Source organism: Somniosus microcephalus, chromosome 2 (assembly GCF_052327205.1).
Source record: "Somniosus microcephalus isolate GS21.2 chromosome 2, FLI_Smic_1.0, whole genome shotgun sequence".
In the NCBI taxonomy this organism is placed as follows: Eukaryota; Metazoa; Chordata; class Chondrichthyes; order Squaliformes; family Somniosidae; genus Somniosus; species Somniosus microcephalus.
Genome location: NC_140988.1, coordinates 55,079,401 through 55,104,247, shown reverse-complemented (window position 1 = coordinate 55,104,247; position 24,847 = coordinate 55,079,401). Strand labels below are relative to the sequence as shown.

General features: G+C 43.2%; 1 protein-coding gene across 1 annotated transcript in view; it reads right to left on the bottom strand.

The window, feature by feature from the left end:
* The window catches only part of ankrd50 (ankyrin repeat domain 50), a 170,309-nt gene that overhangs the window by 84,808 nt on the left and 60,654 nt on the right, over positions 1-24,847 (bottom strand). Inside the window, exon 2 of the mRNA XM_086009535.1 lies at positions 4,984-5,213. Coding sequence (XP_085865661.1) covers positions 4,984-5,213 — 230 coding nt within the window. The remainder of the gene's footprint in view (positions 1-4,983; positions 5,214-24,847) is intronic.

Below are 24,847 nucleotides of genomic sequence, written 5' to 3'. Positions count from 1 at the left end.
GTTTGTTTAATGTTAATGGAAATCAATTCCTGCTCCATGTATACACATCAGTAATACTGACTCTTTTCAACCTGAAACAGGTCTCTAGCCTACATACATATCCAAATCCTTAAATTCTATGTGCATTCTGTATCTGTATCAGTAATAATGGCTGCAGATACTTCGGGGGCGATTTTGCCAGCCCTGGGGAGGCAGGTAAGGAGGCGAGACTGCCGGGACAATGGCAGAATCTGGGGGCGGGTACCCATCCCGGCCCCAACCCACCTCCGTGCCATCTTCCCAGGAGGCGGGTACCCGACCCGCGCTGAGAGCTGCCTCCCCGAGGCGGGAAGGGGATTAGTGCCAATTAGCTGCCTATTAACAGGTAGTTAACAGGCAGTTTTTTGGAGAATCCCTATTTTCAACCCTGAAGTGTGGGCTTCCCGATGGCTCTGAACCTCGCCAGGGTCAGTGAGGCAGGCCATCGGTCTGCGGGGGTTGGAGAGGTCGAGATGTCCAGTGTGCAAGTGAGTGATGGGTGTAAGTGTGGAGAGGTGAGTGTGTGAGGTGAGTGTAAAGTGTTTTAATAAGTTTTACTTACCTTTACTTCTTCCTGCAGGCTTCAACCCTTCAGGTCTCGGGAGTCCCTCATCTCACCGGCACTGAAAGCAGAATGGCTGCTTAACTGTCAAAAGCTGCAGCCTTCTGCTTTCTGCTCAGGAGAGATCTCTAAGTGAGCCTGAGTGGAAGGGCTCAACTTAGAGGACCGATTATCAGTGTTTGACAGCTTCACAAAGCTCTCGACAAATGAAATGTCACTCGCTGACGTCACCTGCAACCGGCTTTCCCTTAATTGGCCTGCTAAGCCCGCTGGGCGAGCTTAACAAGGTCAATCAAGGGAAAAAAGCGTGGGTTGGCCACAAGTCGATGGAGGCGGGACTAAAACCCGACAAGTGAGAGTCCCGCCTCCAAAAGTTCCCCATTGAGAAAATCCAGCTCTCCATTTCAGATTTAGTATATTAATAGACCGTTCGATTTGAATTTCTCACAGACTTAGGATTCTACTCACATTAAAAGGAGCAAAGTTGCTGCATGGCCAGACTCATTTCCCAGATTAGTTTTCTCACAAATTTCTATTGTTTGCGTTATTGATCATTGGAAAACATGACACCTGATTCAGCACAAACATTTTTAATGTGTTTTTAAGCTTCATTTAAAAAAAAAAATCGAAGTAAATTGGAACAGGTAGTATTGGTTAGGTTTATGTTATTACATCTTTGGTTGCATAATTACTTATTCACTCATGATCAGTATAAATACGCCACTGCATTTCCTGCCATTACTCTTCCTCCTTCAGTCAGGGAATCAGGATGCTCTGTGACCTAAACACACGTAAAGTGGCTAGTGTTTGGTAAATAGGAAATGCACTTTTGAAGAGCCGATTCATTCTCATTCCCTCCTCTTGGCTCAGATACACAGTGCAGCAAAGTGCTTTGTCTACTGATTGCCCAAACAATAAAATGTGCCAAGTAAGTCAAATGAGGCTGGGATTTAAAATTTTACCTCTCTGGACTACGAGTCCAACAGCTAGAATTAGCAACATCACCTCAAATGTAAGAGTAGAGACAGAATGTGGTCACTTCAGCAAGAACATTCCAAGAACTTCATAGCGCACCAGCCCTTCTCAGCCTAGCAAGTGTCTGCCATTTTTATATAGTTACAGTATTAATTTGTAAAAGATTGAAATGTTACTGTTAATTTGGTTACAATGAAAAAAAGTTAAATAGCCTATCTTTAGAAATCTTAGTTTGAACATACAATTTCTTGGAAAACCATTGTAGTTATCTGTTCAGTTGGATATAATTGTTCAGCCTCGGTTTTTCAACCACATACATTCAATAAGTCAGACTACAACATTTCTGAAACATGTGACTAAGGTCAGCGCATGTTAAGTCGGAGGACAAGTAGCAGAACAAATAGCAAGCTGGCTACAAAACAGAAAGCAGTTAAAGGTCAGACTGGCGGAAGGTGGAAAGTGGTGTTCCACAGGGATTAGTGCTGGGACCACTGTTGTTCTTCATTTACATAAATGATTTAAACTCGGGAAGCAGAAGTACTGTATCAAAATTTGCAGACAACACCAAACTGGAGGATATAGTTAATACTGAGGAAGACTGCGACAAAATACAAGACGTTAACAAACTTGCAGAATGGGCGTGTAATTGGCAAATTAATTTCAATATAGGTAAGTGTGAGGTGGTACATTTTGGTAGGAGGAATAAAGAGGCCACCTAATCCTTGGAAATAAGTGTCTAAATGGTGGAGAGGTGCAAAGGAATCTAGAGGTACAGATACACAAGTCATGTTTCCACTTGTGGGAGAGTCCAAAACTCAGGAGGCCATAAATATATGAAAGTCATCTAACAAATCCAATAAGGAATTCAGGGGAAACTTCTTTACTCAGAGTGGTGAGAATGTGGAACATGCTACCATATGGAGTGGTTGAGGCGAATAGCACAGATGCATTTAGGGGAAGCTAGACAAGTACATGAGTGTGAAAGGAATAGAATGTTATGTTGATAGGGTGAGGTGAAGTAAGGTGGGAGGAAGCTTGTGTGGAATATAAACACTGGCATAGACCAGTTGGGCCGAATGGCCTGTTTCTGTGTTGTAAATTTCTATGTAATTCTATGTGGGTTACAGTTATCAGTGAAGAAATTTGGCAGAGCCACCTGCTTTGAAAAGTAAATCTCTAAATATTACAGTAACAGAGTGAGCCTGTAAAATTACCTGTTAAGCCATAAACTAGCATGCAGACATCTAGGGAGTAATTTTAACCCTCAAAAACAGGTGGGTTGGGGTCGGGTGAGATGTAAAAAAATTTTAAATCTCAAACCTGGCCCCAACCCATCTCCAACCTGCCCACTTCCGGTTTTAATGGAGGCGGGACAGGGGGTGGGCAACCAACCCGCTCCCAGGACATGGGTTGGCCATAATGAGGCTGTGTGCCTTAGATTTAACCATGGTCTTCCAGATTTAACCCTGGCCAGCAGATAAAGGGAGGCGAGGATTGCTTCATGGAAAAGCTGAGTGCCTTTATAGCACTTTCTGTGGGCCAGGAGGAGGAGTGCTTCCCCTCAGCCCCCCAAACTTACCTTCTCCCTGCCATCGGACCCCCACCGCAGAATCGGTAATCCGACCTCCCCCGGCATTAATGACCACACCCCTTCCAAAAGATCTTGAACCCCCATGCTCCCACTAACACAGCAACAGACTCTCTACCTGCTCCTGCGGCTATGGTCTACTTCAGAGCGTTCCCTGCCCGACAGGGAGCCAAGCCTGTCAATCAGGCTGGCTTCCAGGCAGGGATCCTGTTTTAAAAAAAAAAGATGCACTGTACTGTGGAGTTAAAACTCCACAGCATGCAGGACCTTGTCAAAACTCCTTCCTCGTCGCACCCTCGCCCCCCACTTATGCAACCCGCCCAAGTAAATATTGGGGCCCAGAGTCAACTGCTTTCAAAGGCAATGAAAACTATAGCAGGGACTGAAGTGCAACAGAGCCTGCATGGTATATCACTTACTCTGTTGATGGACCAAACTGGACATCTTTCAAGAATTAAGGATTAATTGCTGTAACTCAAAATTAACAAAAGACAGATGTCACAGCACACCTAATCACCATTCATACCATACTAACAATCAGTTCCAGCACAGTGCCACCACGTTGATACTGTTAGCTTCAGGCACGAACCCACTTGATAATAAGCCTTGGGCTCCACTGGGATATCCTGTATAAATATTTTTGATGACAAATATTTCCTTTCACATCCTAGGCTGAGACTGAAGTGCACCATGAGGTTTCTCATTGCACTGAGTGCAGGGCAGAAAATAAAACATATGCACAGAGGGTCTTTTGAGCTGAATAAGTTTGGTTTTGTCTTGGCAGCAAAACAGAAGCAGTGTTAGGGCTCAGTATGTTTGTCTACTGAATATTCTTTTCTAGTAAGCCTTTCTTGGTCTAGAGGAGATATTGAGGTAAATGTTTCCTGGTGCAGAGCCTTGCATGCCAGGAGCGTATACCCTGAATTTGGGATGCGCCTGAATTCCCACTATGCATTTTTAACGTACAAAGCTCTGGGAGCGCCAAAAACAAAAATTTAACCCATTCGACTCAGTACAACTTCACGTAATTTATAAAAGGCAGAAAAATTAAACTGCTAAAGAATGGATTAGGATAATAGAAATGAAGATATAATCAGGACAACATCCAAGAGATGCTACAAATGGTGAAGGGTCAGGTTCACAACTAAATTATCCAAATCTGAATTCCAATTATTCATACCAATTTCCCAGTATTTCAGGGTGTTAATGGAAGACAGACATGGCTAGTGAAAGGCTGGGGGTGATAAATTTGGTTACTTCCTTTCAAAGCACGTGCACCATCTCCATGAAGGGTCACCCAAAAGGCACTTGGTTATTTGGTGCTGGCAACTTCCAATAAGTGGATCTCAGTGCTTTGACAGCATTCCCCCAGTGTAAATAATCTGACCCATCTGGTTCTGGCCACCATCTTTTTTGTTGCTCTCCTAATCTGCTGTAGGAACCAGCACCTCTGCGGATCCAACTGGCGTGTAGATTTCAAATGTAAAAATGGGAACACAATGTAAGGAGGTTGTTTTAGTGTTGCTCTCTCAGAACTTGGACTACACTGGCAATAACATTCATATCCATGAGGCATGACTGGCCCATCCTCCAGACAAAAGGTGAAAGGACACAGAGGGGTAGGAGATTGGAAGAAGCAGAGAAAAAACAATGGCAGGATGGAGGGGCGGGGGAAAGAAAATGGAAAACCTATGTGACAGCTCCTTAGCACAAAGCTACTTTGGGGAATTATGAACAGATGGCATATTTGAGGCTAATATTACAAAAATATGTACTGGACAATAATGGCATAGTTGAGGTCTATGTAACAAGCAGGGTTGGGGTGGGTAAATAAGCTCACCTGTGAACATTTTTGTCACCATTTTACTCTGCTTCCTGGCAGAGCAGACAAGCAGCAGCCATGGTGGGAAGAACTCGTGATGACTTGCTAGAAGCTCTGCAATAGTCCGTGTCAGGCCTGCTTGCCTTTGCTCTCCTTCAGCATAATTGCAGCCTTCATCGACAGAGTCCACGATGATGAAAAGATTCTGTGAAGGTGGTTTTATTCCCAACAGTGGCAAGAGTACACACCTGAAGAAAAGAAACATGGGACATGTTACTAGAATTCTGCACAACTTTAAAAGCACATTGCCTTTACCTAGAAAAGGGCAACGGACTTAAATCCGTCCAGATAGCAACACCCGTCAAATCACAGATACACATGCACCTTCACTTTTTCCCAATGCACACCCCTTCCACTCTTTCTACATTCATGAACACACACCCTTGCGCGTGCCCCGCCCACCTTGAGTATAAACACACAGCCCTCTCCATCTATCGGTGCACACACATGAATAAAAGAATCATGGGGTTAAGTGAGAAAATGGGCATTCTTCCAAACCTCCATCCCTCACGTTGTCTTTCCATACACTTACCTTTCTCACTCCCAGCAGCACAGGCAGGCCCGTGAACAGTGGGTTCAAGAACTGGCCAATGGGAGAAGTACGTTTGGAGCAAATACAATAAGTATTGGGTGCCAAGACTGATAAAGCCAAAGACTGAAGGATTTAAAATTTCAATAATTCTATAACAACATTTTAAGAAATATGCTTTCACAGGGTAAGATCCTTACAAATGAAAATGCTTAATTACAATTAAGAGTCAGTATCATAAATATTCACTTTAAAAGTCTAATTATAAGAAGAAATGCATGCTAGAACAGTACTTCAATGGCTCAGTAGAGGAATACACCTCATGGTGTAGAAGAGCCATGTAGAGCTTGAATGCCTCGGAGGTCTGTGGTGAGTTGGGCAATCTTAGTCAGGGCAGGAAAAAGGACACTACCAATTGGGCTGTGACAAATTATTTTTTTCCTCCCTAGTCTGGGGCTGTGTTCCCAATCCTCATTATTATCCTCAGCTGGAAAGTGGCTGTGCTTATATGGAAATAAAATGAGGACATGAATAATCTCAGCTGTGATGCTATTCAAAAATAAAGAACCCACTAATACCAAACTATATTCATGTTTGAAAAAATGGCTACTTGAACTACAACTACCATAACCCAAGAAATTTACCTCAGCATGAGCTGCTGCTTCCAGGAAAGGAAAGGGGTGAAAATTGAGAAAACACACCTTTGTGACATTTGACTAAATAGAGCATTGCACTTCCCTCACTGGACAGCCTCATAAGTACTAAATTGATTTAATTTGAAGTTAACCTTCTAAATGCCACCCGATTTTGAAAACTACCTGGTAAAATACTTTTTTTATTAAAAAGATGAAACATTAAAAATGAGTTCATACATTTTGCAATAGCATGCACAATAGAAACCTTGCGACAGAAAGATGGAAACTGGCATTAATGAACTGGTTAGAAACAAAAACAAAGCCTTAGAAGTGGCCACAACCTCTGAACCATTGGTGCACAGTAAAAAAAAAACAAATTATTCTGAATGCAGATATTTAGACATTTTTATCAATAGTACTATTCCAGAAGTTTATGACAGGCCTTCCACTGCAGTGGAAATAATTTTCCAAAGAGTAGTCAAGATTTACTAAAACCCAATTCTTATTATCAGTCCAAACAAATTGTGCAAATCTTTAACATTTCAGCAACAATGAGTTAGCTTATCTCAGTTGGGGGCTTGGTGGGTGTACTATCATTGGCCTGAGTGTTCCCAAGCTGTGGGGAATGCAGAAATTAGCCAGGGTTCCTACCCTTGATTGCTTTTCGATGATCCCTACTGGAAAGTTCAAGTGCATGGATGTTGGGCGAGGACAGGTCTGGAATCCCACAGACTAATTGCCTGCCCACAGTCACAACTGAAAAATGGCCACCTGAGCAATATACTGGAAGGCGATTAGCATCCACGGAACCATACACCAGAATGAGGTAATGCCTTCAGAAGAGGCAAGGACAAAGTTGAAAAAGTTGCAGCACCACAGAGAATATTCACAGCAAAGTAACTTGGCCGTATATTTGAACACTGCAGCACTGACTAGGTGGAACAAGTATTTTTTATAAAGCAGAAGAGAGTTATATTTGGCAGTTCTTTGAGGGCCTGACAGGTTTGCTCTTCTCTTTCTGACCTGAAACTTTTACAGCAATAGTTGTACGTTCAGCATAGGTAACTGTAGGAACACAACTTGAACCCAACCCTAAACATTAGAGGGAAAAAGCGCCTTTTTTCTGTTGTAATTCTTGATAACCTTTTATTGTTGAGAACCTGAGGTTTACAGAAAAAGAAATATTACAATTAATCAATCTATTCAGATTAGTTCTCTCTGCTTGAAGAAGAAACTCAAAGCAGTTAAGGCAGACAATAGACTGTAAAGGAAAGCACTGTGCTCATTTCAGTTCTACCCACACTTAAAGGAAGGAATGAGGTTTCCTGAATGTAAAGTCTCAACTCTCTAATGCATTATGTCCCAGTACTCTAAACTGTGGAACTATTTCCCTCAAAACCTCCTTCCCCCTAGAGTGAACAGAGTTTTAAACCTAAACTTGCCTTCATCTACTCATCACTTCTTTACTCATGTCATCTTCTCTTTTGAACATTGGTGGTGACTACACTATGGTCTTTGTGTAAATTTTCCAACAATAAAATAACTGCACAAAGGGGTTGTAGCGCAATGCATCACTCTTCTATTTCTTTAAGTAAATTGGTCACAGCAGCAACTTGTATACAAGGTGGCAAAAGATAGCTCATATTGCTGCAAAAATCATGCCCTAAGTTCATGGATTATAGAAACATGTGTGATTTACATAGAATTACATAGAATTTTACAGCACAGAAAAGGCCCAACAGGTCTATGCTGGTGTTTATGCTCCTCATGAGCCTCTTCTCACCCTACTTCATCTACCCCATCGAATCCCTTCATAATGCCCCATCGAATCCCTTCATAATGCTATCAGGTTACCTCTCAGTCTTACCTTTTTTGGAGAAAAGAGCTCCAACCTGTTCAGTCTTTCCTGATAGTTGTACTCTCTCATTTCTGGTATCATACTTGTAAATCTTTTTCACACTTTCTCCAGTGCTACTATATCCTTTTTGCAATATGGAGATCAGAACTGTGCACAGTGCTCCCAGTGTGGCCTAAGCAAGGTTCTACATAAGATTGACATAACTTCTCTGCTTTTAAATTCTATTTCTTTAGAAATGAACCCCAGTGCTTTGTTTGCATTCTTATGGTTTGGTTAACCTGCATTGCTCCTTTTAATGATTTGTGAATCTATACCTCTAGATCTTTTTGCGCCTCTACACCATTTAGACTCTTATTTTCCAAGGAGTAGGTGGCCTCTTTCTTCCTACCAAAATGCAACACTTCACACTTAGCTGTATTGAAATGAATTTGCCAATTACATGCTCATTCTGCAAGTTTGTTAATGTCTTCTTGTATTTTGTCGAAGTCTTCCTCAGTATTAACTATGTCCCCCAGTTTGGTGTCGTCTGCAAATTTTGATATAGCACTTCCAATTCCCGAGTCCAAATCATTTATGTAAATAGTGACCCATGGTTTCAGCACTGATCCCTGTGGAACACCACTTTCCACCTTGTGTCATCGGAGTAACTACCTTTAACTGCTACACGGTTTTCTGTTTTCTAGCCAGCTTGCTATTTGTCCCGATTCCACATGCTTTGACCGTAGTCATGAGTCTACTATGCGGCACCTCATCGAAGGTCTTTCGAAAGTCTATGTACATTACATCCACTGCATTACTCTAGTCTATTCTGTTGCTTCTTCAAAAATTCAGTAAGGTTGGTCAAGCATGACCTTCCCTTTTGAAATCCGTGCTGATTATTCTTTATTGTATTTTTGGTTTCTAGATGTTTTTCTATTATATCTTTGAGTAAAGATTCCAATATTCTTCCTACCACCGACGTTAAGTTAACTGGACTATAGTTTCCTGGATTTGTTCCATCTCCCTTTTTAAATGTAGGAATAACATTAGTTGTCTGCCAGTCCGCTGGCACTATTCCCTTTTCTATTATGCGCAGATGCAATCTATCTGGACCAAGGTTTTATCTTAAATGGCTTGATATCCTTTTTGATCTTTTCTTCTGATGTCATGCCCACCTTATTAGTCTCCCTGGTAAATACTGAGGCAATGTAATTATTCAATATTTCTGCTATTTCACTGTCATTACCTGTGAATTTATCTTGTGCATCCCTTAGTGACCCTATCCCTATCTTAATTTTCCTTTTGTTATTTATATGTCTGTAGAATACTTTACTATTTCTTTTTATATTCTTTAAATTTCAATTCAGTTCCTCTATGCCTTCCTAATTTTTTTTTTTTTTTACTTCTTGTCACCATCATTTATGTCTTTAATTTCAATTTTACCCTCATCTCTTTATTAATCTATGGTGATTCATTATTGGCTAGTTTGTTTTTTTTAAAGCAGAATATATTTCTCCTGAACGCTATTGATCACATTTTTAAATATTTTCCACTGCTGCTCTACCTCTTAACATTTTTTTTCCAGTTTACTGTCCCTAGTTCCATCCACATTCCCCCATAATTAGATTTTTTTTACAATCTATTACTTTGATCTTTGTCTTGTGTCTCTCTCAATCATTATCTTAAGCTTTATTATGTTGTGATCACTATTGCTTAGATGCTCCTTACGCTTACTTCTCTGGTTCATTTCTCATCATTAGATCCAGCAGTGATTGCCTTCTTATTGGGCTTCTTGCATACTGGGTAAGAAAGTAGTCCTGTACACACTGTAAAATCTCCATTCCCTTTTCCCATTTCACTATCTCTTATGACAGTTTATTTGGGGGTAGTTAAAATCTCCCATGATTGCTTTTTTACACATTTCATAGATTTGCCTACATATTACTCCCTCCACTTTCTTTTCACTATTAGGTAATCTGTAGTATACCCCTATTAGCAAGATGAATCACTTCTTAAACTGTATCTCAATCTATTTGGATTCTGTTTCTATCTTAATGTTAGTTATGTCCTTTTTTTCTACTGCCATTGTTATCTCTATTATTGCAGCTACCACACTCCCTTTTTTCCTTTCCAAGCCTTTCTAAATAAGTTATATCTGCAATATTTAACTGTCAATCCTGTTCTTTATGCAGCCATGATTCAGTGATCCCTACTATATCTGGTTCCTCTATACAGATTATCCTCCAGTTCCCCATTTTGTTACAGATGCTGTGCATGTTTTTTTTAATGTGAATAATAATACACATCTGGGAGTGAAATGGCACCAAGAATAAAGCTCAAAAGTTTATAAGCAATATCTGAAACATAGGCTAAGTTTATGGCCTTGAAGTCGCCTCTGTGTTCTGTTGGAGGAGGAGTTGATTCCACCTCTCCCCTGCCCCCCCCTTCTCTTCCTGTCCTAGATTGGGTATCGAAAGGGAGTTCATTGTTCAATAATGCCCTGACTAAACAGTTGTGACACCAACTCCAAGTGATAATCTACAATTTACCAGAAAATAAACCTGTATATATTACAATAAATTACTTATTAGGAATCATTGCACTATGTGCCACATTTTCTTCAATGAAAATTACAAAAATACTGGTCTGAAGAGTGTCTGTTAGAATATGATACTGAGCCATAAATACCAGGAAAGGATTAGATTCAATCCATGATATGTATTTGGTTACCTGATTACTAACCAGTGATTTCTGTTGGAAAATGGATGTGTGCGAGGGCTGAATAAAGACAGTGAAACAACCTGCCAACACTCAAAAAAATAGCCACTTGATGAGGTACTAACATGGGATTGTATCCTTGCAGAGTTGCCAGTCGCCATTTTCAGGAGAGAAGGGGAAAACAGAGTAATGTTGTCTGGTGGTACAACACACTGGGTTATTGAGGCTTGGTAGGTTCAAATCCTCAAGACCCAATCTGAATTGTGCCATTAAGGAATAAGGACAAGGTACTTCCCCAGAGGGGAAGGAAGAAGTCGAAGGGAAGTTATCCTGTATGTGACACTTGTGTACCACCTAACAAAGTACAGAACAACATTGCCAGAGGCCTCAAAGAGCCATCTCAGTTAGGGCCAATGACATGTGACACACCAGAACCAAAGAAGTGGGAGGGAGACAAAAAGAAAATGGAGTATCTATTGACACCACATCGATCCTAGGTTGCATACCTGACTCAGGTTAGGGTTGAGGTTGGGGAAGTTTAGAGATGAGGGCTTCAGGCGTTTCGGAGATATGGGGATTGTTATCGTTATGCATTGTGCGAGATCTAAGCTGACATCTGCACAGTTTTGCTGCGCTGCCTGCAGAAACCACTATGTCCTTTGAAAAAACAGAACTTTGAAATGATTTAAAACAAGGGTAACCGTTATGGCATTAAGAATTCTAGCAGTTCATTCTGAAAATAATTCATCATTTTCCCCATGGGCAGTTTTGAAATTTTTATTAGAAACAGGATTCCAGCTGGCAGAGTGGGTTTACATAATGAGAAACGGTCAAAAAGCTATTAACTTTATTCCATAGAAAAGCATGAAATACAAATCACATACAACCTGTATAAGTCAATTTTTAATGAAGTGAGATACTAATGCACAATACAGCTGCACCAAAACCCAACCCAGCAGACAAAAGGTGACTACTGTCTTATTATGGTTCATTTAATTTGAAGCACTGGTTTTCTTTTGCATCTTTTATAATAGGGACTGGTTTTCTTTCACAGCACAGCAGTTCAGAGATTTCTAATGATAAACTGATTCACATTTAAAAATCAAGCATTCAAAATTTTCTGAAAACTATAACTTCAGACATGAAGTATACAGCATCAGCCAATCACATCTTTCAAATGAGGGAATTGAAGATAGAAGATTAATTGAAGGACTCAGTGTGTAGTTTTATCATTCAACTAACTTGCTCGCAATTCTCCTATGGTTAGCTATTAAGTATAATTAACAACTTGCATTTATATAGTGCCTTTAACATAGTAAATCATCCCAAAATGCTTCATAGGAGTGTTAACAGACAAAATTTGATACCAAGCCACAGATGGATATATTAGGGCAGATAGATTTTAAGAAGCAACTTAAAGGAGGAAAGAGCAGTGGAGAGGAGGAGATGTTTAGGGAGGGAATTCCAGAGTGTAGAGCCTTGGCAGCTGAAGGCACGGCTGCCAACGATGGAGCAATTAATATTGAAGGAGATTACACAGATAGGGAGGGTTGAGGCCATGGAGGGATTGAAAACAAGGAAGAGAATTTTTAAAATCGAGGTGTTGCTTAACCAGGAACCAATGTACATACAGAACCATAGAGGGTTCAAAAAGATTTCCAGAACACCTCACTTTGTAGTGTACGTCAGGTTGGTATACTTTAAATTAGACACAGTCACTCTATTCCAAATTGTATCCTCACCACAACTTTACTTTTTATGCCTTTGCACTTGAATCAGAGCAGCAATTATCCCAAGTCACTTTTGTGCAGTCCTCCACAGAAGATAATAGAAATATAAATATTGCAATATGCAAACCATTGCATTGTCTGGTAAACTGCAAAATATTTCCCAATTAAATATCCCATTAGATCTAATCCTATTGTGCAAATATCATATCAGTGGCATGGTATGTACAGATAGATTCCATCACAACAGAAGAGAATTTATTTTAAATTACAGAAAATGAAAACATTATTCATAATGTTCACTTGCAGAAAAAAGAGGGAGTAATTTAAAGGCTATAATCTAATCTGAGTTCAGCTCTCACAGTCTGGGATGTTAGTGGAGCAGTACCTATTGAATTTCTGCTTTGTAGTCACTTTTCAGTACCTGATATTCTCTATGGGTCATGCACCTTTGACAATTACACAAATTCTTTGGTTTCCATACAGAAACAGCCAAAAAACACAGGGCTGGATTTTGCCAGTCCTGGGGAGGCGGATTTGGAGGCAGGACTGCCGGGAAAATGGCAGAATTTGGGGGCGGGTGCCCAACCCGCCTCCGTGCCATCTTGCCAGGAGGTCGACCCGCGCCAGGTCCCATCTCCTTGGAGGCGGGAAGTGATTACAGCCACTGTAAGGGATTATCCCCATTTTGCCCACACAAGTGCGGGCTTCCCGAAGGCTCCAAAACCCGCCAGGGTCACCGAGGTGAGTAGTGGGTCTGCGGGGGTCGGAGAGGTCCAAAAGTGCGCTGTGAAGGTAAGTGATGGGTACAAGTGTGGAGAGGTGAGTATCTGAGGTAAGTGGAAAGTGTTAGAAAAAGTGTACTTACCTTTGTTTCTTCCTGCAGGCTTCAAATCGGTGGATATGCGGAGAGTCTCGCACCTCCGCGGTAGAGATGACAGATGGCTGTTGCATTCTCCAATGCAACAACCATCTAATTTCTGCAAAAGAAAGAGGTTTGATGAGGTCTTGAATTCAAGAACTGATCAAACTACAGAGAATGTCAGTGTTGGACAGCTTTACAGAGCTGTCAAACGATGACAATTCATCGGTCAAAAAGTTTTGACAGATGAAACGTCATACGTTGACGTTCTCTGTAACCGGCTTTCCCTTAATTGGCCTGCTAAGCCCGCTGGGAGGGCTTAACAAAGTCAATCAAGGGAAAATAGCGTGGGTTGGCCAGAAGTTGATGGAGGCGGGACTGAAACCCGACAAGTGGGAGTCCCGCCTCCAAAAGCTCCCCATTGGCAAAATCCAACCCACAGACTTGCACTTTGGTCAGAATTTAAGAATGTACATATATGTGTGACCCAAACAAAACTTGGCACAATATCTGAGACAATCAGCTTGCACATCGCTGGTCACTGTATCTGACCTTAGGTGACCATCAGCGCATAGTGTTAGAGAGGAAACTGACAAATTCTTTAAGATGCCCTTGCATTGAAATTATCATTAAATCTTTGTGAATTTCAACATTTCTATCATGAAAGGACTTTTTAAACTGATCATCTCTATGCTGACACTAGCTCATTTTTATGATAGATCATTGCTTATAGGTTTGTTGTAGTCCTCAAGGCGTATCAGATTTTTGTAACAGCACTTGTGTTCTGCTGACATATTGAGACTAGCTACATGTAGTTCATGTCAGCACCTTATCAGTACTGTTCAACTACAAAATATTTAATATGCCTTCCCCTCCCCAATCCTTATTAGCTGCATTACTCTCCTGAGGGCAGTGGTTCATGCTAGGATATGATTCCACAGGCATTGGCAGTTCTGGGTAACTTGACCAAATGGTCATTCTTCATGCATAAGCCGAGACAGCAAGTATCAATAGCCTATTTTGAACATGGGAGGTATAAAACAGACTGAACTGATCGTCTTCTGATTTATTTATTTTTTACACTGCCTGAAAGGGTGGTGGAAGCAGACTTAATAGTAACATTCAAAAGAGAATTGGATAAATACTTGAAGGGAAAAAAAAATCACAGGGTTATTGGGAAAGAGCAGGGGACTGGGATTACTTGGATAGCTCTACCAAAGAGCCGGCACAGACACGATGGGTCTTATGGCCTCCTTCTATGTTGCACTATTCTATGCAGAAACCTGGCCAATTTTCCCTCTCTTTAGTCCAGGGCACACAGAACAATTGTAATGCATCTGCCATTACCCTGACTGACAGCTAACTTGGATGCTCCTCAGTATGTATGGCCTAATGAATTTACAAGCTAATTTAGGAGAAAATCTATCATTTTTTAAAACATGAATTAAAATGTTGGAATGGGACAAGTATTAAATGCCAAGGTTAGACCACTGGAAATAGTTTATTACTTTTGGAAAACAGGCACAGATTCAAAACCCCTTAAAAGGGAACAGAGTTCTGTTTGAGACAATGACACACAGAAAGAGGTGACTTTCCAGTGGGGGAATTGGAATGCGGGGGGGCGGGGGGCGTGGTGGAGAGATGCGGGAGGAAAGAGTGCCTACCACTTGAAATAAGTGAAACAGTTAATTGCATATCTTCCATTTATTGTACACAGCAGGCGCGTTAACTGAAAAACAGCAAACAGAACTGCCAGGTTTGTTACATCTGGCATGAGACTCGAGCATTCTTGCATATCCTGCATTTACTTGGTGAGCAAAATTAAATTCTCTCATATTTCACAGCTCAGACTTTGAAGACTATGAACAACACTTTGTTATTCCACTGCAGTCAGCTAACCCACAATAAGGTTACAATGCATACTGGATAAGTTTCCAGTAATCAATATTAAGTTATTTCGCAGTGATGTTACAATTACTGTTCCTTCAGGGTAAATGGCTATGCATCAATGACAAAGAACACACTGAAAGCCTGCGTTAGCACAAAATAAAACAAGTGACTCAGTAAAATTATAAATTACTGTCATGATTAAAAGCTCTGAGCTAAACTTGGGGTTCAGGCGACTGTTAAAAACCATTTTGCTTACAATGTTGTCTTGACCCCACAATCAGATTACTGCCCTTAATTGTTCCCAGGAATCCTTTAAGAGTTTCCATTAGGTCAGATGAGATACCTTGGCTGCTTATACAGCTACCTTGCTGCATACAGTTTTGGGGGTATGTTTAGCACATCAGTGTTTGTTGACAAAAAAATCAGTGACGCACTCTCCTCAGTCCCACTCCTACCATAGTCTGGCTGCTATAGCCCAACCCAGTTGTTCTGACCCTACTAACACTAAATGGGGTGAATGTAGAAAAGTTACTGTTGAGGTAACATATTGGGAAGTAGTGGACTGGCTGGTTTGTTGAAAATCCAAACATCATTGTTTTTCAATTATCTTTGAAGATTAAATATCTATTAATTGAGGTGCTTACAATTAACTAGAATGAGTGAGACAAAACAGACACAGGAAACTAAAAGCAATGTTCCTGCTAAGCTGCACGGTCATCTGCAAGGTCCCGCGCAAGCTGCTCCCTGGCTTTCCCATTGAAGATACCCTGCATGCACAAAAAACTTGAATGGGCTGCACATTGGTTGAGGCAGACCGCGCAGGAGGCAGTGCAGCTTACAGGGGACGTTGACTACAAGTCCATTAGTCTTAATCAATTCTATTATCTTGCACGGAATGGAAGTATCATAAGTAAATCTGAGGATTATCCATGCACTAATAACCTAGTAAACAACACCCAACATGTACTCAGGAGAGGGATGATCCTGCATAACTATCTTTCTTCGAAGAAGTGATAGCCCAAGCGGAGACATGGTAATCGCTGCAATGTGATGTACCGAGACTTCCAAAAGGCATTTGACAAAGTGCAACATGAAAAGTTAGTTAAACTCAAAGTTATAGCTGTTCAGGGGGAACCCTGGGAGTGGATAAGATGCTGGCTGAAGGGTAGAAAACCAAAACCACAAGCACTTGTCAGAGGAGGTATGTCAGAATGGGGGCAGGGGGGAAAGAGTACTGTGGGTTGCCCCAAGGCTCAATGTTGGGACCACTACAATTTCCACTTTCTATACATGATTTGGATTCAGAAATTCAATATAAAGTGGTCAAATTTGATGCTAGACTAAAGAGGAGCAGTGAATTGGGGAGGCAGTTCAGAAAACACAATGAGTTGGATAAAATATGCAAGCAGGCAAAACATGGCAGATGAAATTTAATGTAGACAAATGTATAGCACTGTGCATAGGAATTAAAATAATAAGTGACGCATACACTTCATGAATAGTGTTGAAATAGCCAAGGATAAAACAAAAAGATACCTAGGAGTCTTAAACTATGACGCTCAACATGTCGAATCAATGTAGAGCCGCAATCAACAAAGCCAATAAAATGTTGAACGACATAACCAGAACAGTAATATACAAGTCAGAGGAAGCCATGGTTAAACTATATTGTGCTCTAGTCAGACTTGAGTACCCACGCGTTCACTGGTGGTCTAGTGGTTAGGATTCAGTGCTCTCACATAGAAACATAGAAGATAGGAGCAGGAGTAGGCCATTCGGCCCCTCGAGCCTGCTCCGCCATTCAATGCGATCATGGCTGATCATCCAAATTCAGTACCTGGTCCCTGCTTTCTCCCCATACCCCTTGATCCCTTTAGCCTTGAGAAATATATCCAACTCCTTCTTGAATATATTCAATGAATTGGCCTCTACTGCCTTCTGTGGTAGAGAATTCCACAGGTTCACCACTCTGGGTGAAGAAATTCCTCCTCATTTCTGTCCTAAATGGCCGACCCCTTATCCTTAGACTGTGACCCCTGGTTCTGGACTCCCCGACCATCGGGAACATCCTTCCAGCATCTAGTCTGTCTAGTCCTGTTAGAATTTTATAAGTTTCGATGAGATCCCCTCTCATTCTTCTAAACACCAGTGAGTACAAGCCCAATCGATCCAATCTCTCCTCATACGTCATTCCTGCCATCCCAGGTATCACCACAGGTTCGATTCCAGGTCAGGGAATTGATTTCATAGAATAGTTGAGTCACTGAGACATAGGGTGACATTCACAAGAACAAAAGACGTAGGAGCAGGAGTAGGTCATTTGGCCCCTCGAGCCTGTTCCGCCATTCAATAAGATCATGGCTGATCTGATCTTGGCCTCAACTTCACTTCCCTGCCCGCTCCCCATAACCCTAGACTCCCTTACCATTCAAAAATCTGTCTATCTCCACCTTAAGTATATTCAATGACCCAGCCTCCACAGCTCTCTGGAGAAGAGAATTCCAAACATAGAAGATAGGAGCAGGAGTAGGCCATTTGGCCCTTCGAGCCTGCTCCGCCATTCAATGAGATCATGGCTGATCATCCAAATTCAGTACCCTGTCCCTGCCTTCTCCCCATATCCCTTGATCCCTTTAGGCTTAAGAAATATATCCAACTCTTTTTTGAATATATTTAATGAACTGGCCTCCACCGCCCTCTGTGGCAGAGAATTCCACAGGTTCACCACTCTCTGGGTGAAGAAATTCCTCCTCATTTCAGTCCTAAATGGCTTACCCCTTATCCTTAGACTATGACCCCTGGTTCTGGACTCCCCGGCCATCAGAAACATCCTTCCTGCATCTAGTCTGTCCAGGCCTGACAGAATTTTATAGGTTTCGATGAGATCCCCTCTCAATCTGCTAAACTCCAGTGAGTATAAGCCCAATCGACACAATCTCTCCTCATACGTCATTCCTGCCATCCCAGGTATCAGCCTGGTGAATCTTCGCTGCACTCTTTCCATGGCAAGAACGTCCTTCCTCATGTAAGGCGCCCAAAACTGCACACAATACTCAAGGTGCGGTCTCACCAAGGCCCCGTACAACTGTAGCAAGACATCCTTGTTCCTGTACTCGAACCCTCTTGCTACGAAGGCCAACATACCATTTGCCTTCTTAACCGCCTGCTGCACCTGCATGCTTACCTTCAGCAACTGGTGCACAAGAACACCCAGGTCTCTTTGCAGTTCCTCTTCTCCCAATCTATTGCCATTCAAATAATAATCTGCCTTCCTGTTTTTGCCACCAAAGTGGATAACCTCACATTTATCCACATTATAGTGCATTTGCCATGTTTCTGCCCAATCACCCAACCTGTCCAAATCGTACTGGAGTTTCACGACATCCTCCTCACAGCATACCCTCCCACCCAGCTTTGTGTCGTCTGCAAATTTGGAGATATTACATCCAATTCCCTCGCCCAGATCATTAATATATAGAGTGAACAGCTGGGGTCCTAGGACCGATCCTTGCGGTACCCCACTAGTCACTGCCTGCTACTCGGAAAACGACCCGTTTATTCCAACTCTTTGCTTTCTGATTCACGACCTTCAGCATAATTTCCTCCTCATTTCCGTTTTAAACGGGTGCCCCCTTATTCTGAAATTATGCCCCCCAGTTCTAGATTCCCCAGGGGAAACATCCTCTCTGCATTTACCCTGGTCAAGCCCCTTCAGAATCTTATATGTTTCAATAAGATCCCCCCTCATTCTTCTAAACTCCAATGCATATAGGCCCAACCTAGAGTCATAGAGGCATACAGCACAGAAAGAGGTACTTCGGCCCATCGTGTCCCCGCCGGCCATCAAGCCCTGTCTATTCTAATCCCATTTTCCAGCACTTGGTCTGTAGCCTTGTATGCTATGGCATTTCAAGTGCTCATCTAAATGCTTCTTGAATGTTGAGGGTTCCTGCCTCGACCACCCTTTCAGGCAGTGAGTTCCAGATTCTAACCACCCTCTGGGTGAAAAAGTTTTTCCTCAAATCCCCTCTAAACCTCCTGCCCCTTACCTTGAAACTATGCCCCCTGGTTATTGACCCCTCTACTAAGGGGAAAAGTTCCTTTCTATCTACCCTATCTATGTCCCTCATAATTTTGTACACCTCAATCAGGTCCCCCCTCAACCTTCTCTGCTCTAAGGAAAACAACCCCAGCCTGTCCAGTCTCTCTTCATAGCTGAAGCACTCAAGCCCAGGTAACATCCTGGTGAATCTCCTCTGCACCCTCTCCAATGCAATCACATCCTTCCTATAGTGTGGTGACCAGAACTGCACACAGTATTCCAGCTGTGGCCTAACTAGTGTTTTGTACAGCTCCATCATAACCTCCCTGCTCTTATATTCCATGCCTCAGCTAATGAAGGCCAGTATCCCATATGCCTTTTTAACCACCTTACCTACCTGTCCTGCTGGCATCAGGGATCTATGTACATGCACACCAAGGTCCCTCTGATCCTCTGTCCTTTCAAGGATCCTACCATTCATTGTGTATTCCCTTACCTTGTTTGTCCTCCCAAAATGCATCAACTCACACTTTTCAGGGTTAAATTCCATTTGCCACTGTTCTGCCCATCTAACCATCCCATAGCCTGAGGCTTCCCTCCTCGCTATTTATCACTCCACTAATTTTCGGGTCATCTGCGAACTTACTGATCATACCTCCTACATTCATATCTAAATCATTAATGTACACTACAAACAGAAAAGGACCCAGCATCGATCCCTGTGGTACACCACTGGACACAGGCTTCCAGTCACAAAAACAACCTTCGACCATCACCCTCTGCCTCCTGCCACTAAGCCAATTTTGGATCCAATGTGCCAAATTGCCCTGGATCCCATGGGCTCTTACCTTCTTGACCAGTCTCCCATGTGGGACTTTGTCAAAAGCCTTACTGAAGCCCACGTAGACTATATCAACTGCACTACCCTCATCCACACACCTAGTCACCCCCTCAAAAAATTCAATCAAATTGGTCAGACTTGATCTCCCCCTGACAAAGCCATGCTGACTATCCCTGATTAATCCCCGTCTCCCCAAGTGGAGGCTAATTCTGTCCCTCAGAATTTTTTCCAATAATTTCCCTACCACTGATGTTAGGCTCACTGGCCTGTAATTCCCAGGTTTATCCCTACTACCCTTCTTGAACAATGGTACTACATTAGCTGTTCTCCAGTCCTCTGGCAGCTCCCCTGTGGCCAGAGAGATTCTGAAAATTTGTGTCAGAGCCCCTGCAATCTCCTCCCTTGCCTCACAGCAGCCTGGGATACATCCCGTCAGGGCCTGGGGATTTATCCACTTAAGCCCGCTAAAACTGCTAGTACCTCCTCCCTCTCAATACTAATTGGTTCAAGTATATCACAATCCCCCTGCCTGATTGCTATGCCTACATCGTCTTTCTCCATAGTGAACACAGATGCAAAATATTCATTTAAAACCTCACCTACATCTTCCGGCTCTACACACAGATTGCCACTTCGGTCCCTAATGGGCCTTACTCTTTCCCTGGTTATCCTCTTGCCCTTAATATACTTATAAAACACCTTGGGATTTTCCTTTATTTTGCCCGCCAATGTTTTTTCATGCCCTCTCTTCACTCTCCTAATTTATTTAAGTACCCCCCTGCACTTTCTATACTCCTCTAGGGCTTCCACTGTTTTTAGTCCTTTGTATATCCCTTGACATTCAGGGTTTCCTGGGCTTGTTGGTCTCACCCTTGACCTTTACGGGAAGATGTTGGCGTTGTACTCTCTCTATTTCCTTTCTGAAAGACTCCCATTGCTCTGATGTGGATTTTCCTACAAGTAGCTGATCCCAGTCCATTTTGGTCAGATCCTGCCTCATCATATTAAAACTGGCCTTCCCCCAATTTAGAACCTTTATTTCCGGTCCATCTTTGTCCTTTTCCATGACTACCTTAAATCTCACCGAATTATGGTCACTGTCACCAAAATGCTCTCCTACTAACACTTCTACCACTTGCCCGGCTACATTCCCTAGAATTAGGTCCAGTACCACCCCCTCTCTTGTCAGACTTTCTACATGCTGGCTCAAAGAGCTCTCCTGGTTGCACTTTAAGAATTCCGCACCCTCTAGGCCTTTCACACTCTGACTATCTCAGTTAATATTGGGGAAGTTGAAATCCCCTATTATTATTACCCTATTATTTCTACACTTCTCTGAGATTTGCCTACATATCTGTTCCTCTATCTCCCCCTGACTGTTTGGGGGCCTATAGTACACTCCCAGCAAAGTGCTTGCCCCCTTTTTGTTTTTAAGCTCTACCCATATGGCCTCATTAGAGGAACCTACTAAGAGATCATCCCTCCTTACAGCAGTAATTGACTCCTTGATTAATATTGCAACATCCCCTCCTCTTTTACACCCCCCTCTGTCTCGCCTGAAGATTCTATACCCCGGAATATTGAGCTGCCAGTACTGCCCCTCCCTCAATCATGTCTCTGTGATAGCAACAATATCATACGCCCATGTGTTTATCAACACCTTCAATTCATCTGCCTTACTCGCAAGACTCCTTGCATTAAAATAAATGCCGTTCAGCCTTGCCATACTCCCTTGTGCCGTTACATATTTGCTCTGCCTTCCAGGCTGACTTGTTTTTTCCTCTATATTTGGAGCATCACCCCCTACTATAGCTCCACTTCATATTCCATCCCCCTGCCAAGTTAGTTTAAACCCCCCCAACAGTACTAGTAAACCTCCCCGCAAGGATGTTGGTCCCGTTCCAGTTCAGGTGCAACCCATCCGACTTGTACAGGGTCCCACCTTCCCCAGAAGCAGACCCAGTGATCCAGGAAACTAAAGCCCTCCCTCCTGCACCAACTCTTTAGCCATGCATTCATCTGCTCTATCCTCCTATTCCTATACTCACTAGCACCTGCTCAACCTTTCTTCATAAGACAACCCCTTCATCTCCGGAATCAACCTTGTGAATCTTCTCTGAACTTCCTCCAATGCAAGTATATCCTTCCTTAAATAAAAGGAGACCAAAACTGTATGCAGTACTCCAGGTGTGGTCTCACCAACACCCTGTACAGTTGTAACAGGACTTCCCTACTTTTATACTCCATTCCCTTTGCAATAAAGGCAGACATTCCATTTGCCTTCCTAATTACTTGCTGTCCCTGCATGCTAACTTTTTATGATTCATGTACAAGGACCCCCAGATCCCTCTATACCACAGCATTTTGTAATCTCTCCCCATTTTAAATAATAATTTGACTTTTTATTTTTCCTACCCAAGTGGATAACCTCGCACTTTCCCACATTATACTCCATCTGCCAGATTTTTGCCCACTCACTTAATCTATCTATATCTCTTTGGGGCTCGAGAGCAAGACAGCAGCTGTACAGACGCCTGAAGGCCGAGGTCCAACAAAAAACAAATGGTGGGTGGAGAAAGCACAGGAGATCCAGCAGCTAGCCGACAACTACGACGTGCGTGGATTCTTTAGCGCAGTCAAGACCACCTATGGCCCAAGCACCCAAGGTCCTACCCCACTGCGGGCCAAGAACGGAGAGGTACTCATCAAGGACAGGGAGGCAGTCAGTGCCCGCTGCAAGGAGCACTTCGAAGATCTCCTTAATCGAGACTCTGTCTTCAACGTGAGTGTCCTCAACTCCATCCTGCAGCATGCTACCCGCCACCACCTCAGCACAACCCCAGCCCGGCATGAGGTTGAAAAGACCATCTGACAACTGAAGAACAACAAGGCCTCAGGAGCAGATGGAATCCCTGCTGAGGCACTAAAGCATGGCGGAGAAGCACTACTGGCGCAAATTCATGAACTAATTTCTCTTATTTGGAAGGAGGAGAGCATGCCAGGGGATATCAGAGACGCTGTAATTGTGAACATTTTCAAGAAAGGTGACAAGTCCGATTGCGGTAATTACAGAGGAGTGTCCCTGCTGACTGCCACAGGGAAAGTCATCGCAAGAATCCTCCTCAATCGCCTTCTCCCAGTGGCTGAAAAGCTCCTCCCAGTGTCGCAATGTGGATTCTGCCCACTAAGGGGCACAATGGACATGATCTTCACCACGCGTCAATTACAAGAGAAATGCAGGGAAAAGCACCCACTGCTGTACATGGCCTTCTTTGACCTCACAAAGGCCTTCGACACCATCAACCGTGAGGGATTACGGAGTGTCCTCCTCAAATTCGGCTGCCCTCAAAAGTTTGCCATCATCCTCCGCCTGCTTCACGACAACATGCAAGCCGTGGTCCTGACCAACGGTTCCACCACAGACCCAATTCACGTATGGACGGGCGTCAAGCAAGGCTGTGTCATCACACCAATGCTCTTCTCGATCTTCCTTGCTGCAATGCTCCATCTCACCCTCAGTAAGCTCCCCACTGGAGTGGAGTTAATTTACAGAACAAACAGGAAACTGTTCAACCTCCGTCGCCTCCAGTCCAGATCCAAGGTCGTCCCATTCTCTGTTGTCGAATTACAGTATGCAGACGACGCTTGTGTCTGAGCATATTCGGAGGTCGAACTCCAAACCATCATCAACACCTTCACCGAAGTGTATGAGAGCATGGGCCTTACACTAAACATCCGTAAGACAAAGGTCCTCTACCAACCTGCCCCCGCCACACAGTACTGCCCCGATTATCAAAATCCACAATGAGGCCTTGGACAACGTGGATCACTTTCCATACCTTGGGAGCCTACTGTCAACAAGGGCAGACGCCGATGACGAAGTCCAACACCGCCTTCAGTGTGCCAGTGCAGCCTTCAGTCGCCTGAGGAAGAGACTGTTTGAAGACCAGGACCTCAAACCCAGCACCAAGCTCATGATCTACAGAGCAGTAGTGATACCTGCCCTCCTGTATACCTCAGAGACATGGACCATGTACAGCAGGCACCTCAAAGCACTGGAGAGGTACCACTAACGCTGCCTCTGCAAGATCTTGCAAATCCATTGGTAGGATAGGTGCACCAACATCAGTGTTCTCGCTCAGGCCAACATCCACAGCATCGAAGCTTTGACCACGCTCGATCAGCTCCGATGGACGGGTCACATTGTCCGTATGTCCGGTACGAGACTCCCAAAACAAGTGCTCTACTTGGAGCTCCGACACGGCAAGAGAGCCCCAGGTGGGCAGAGGAAACGCTTCAAGGACACCCTCAAAGCCTCCTTGAAAAAGTGTAACATCCCCACCGACACCTGGGAATCCCTGGCCCAAGTGGAGAAGTGGAGGAGAAGCATCCGGGAAGGCGCCGAACACAGAGTCTCTTCGGCAGGAGCAAGTGGAAGCCAAGCGCAAGGAGCACACATCAACCTAAGCACCTCACCCACCTGCCCCTTCAACCACCGTCTGCCCCACCTGTGGCAAGAGATTGTAGGTCCCGCATTGGACTCATCAGTCACCTGAGAACTCATTTTTAATGTGGAAGCAAGTCATCCTCGGTTCTGAGGGACTGCCTAAGAAGAAGATCCCTTTGGAGATTCTTTGCGTCCTCCACACAATTTGCTTTCCCACCTATCTTTGCATCATCAATAAATTTGGCTACATTCCAGCAATAGAAACAGTGCAGGGACGAGCATGATGCTGATCAC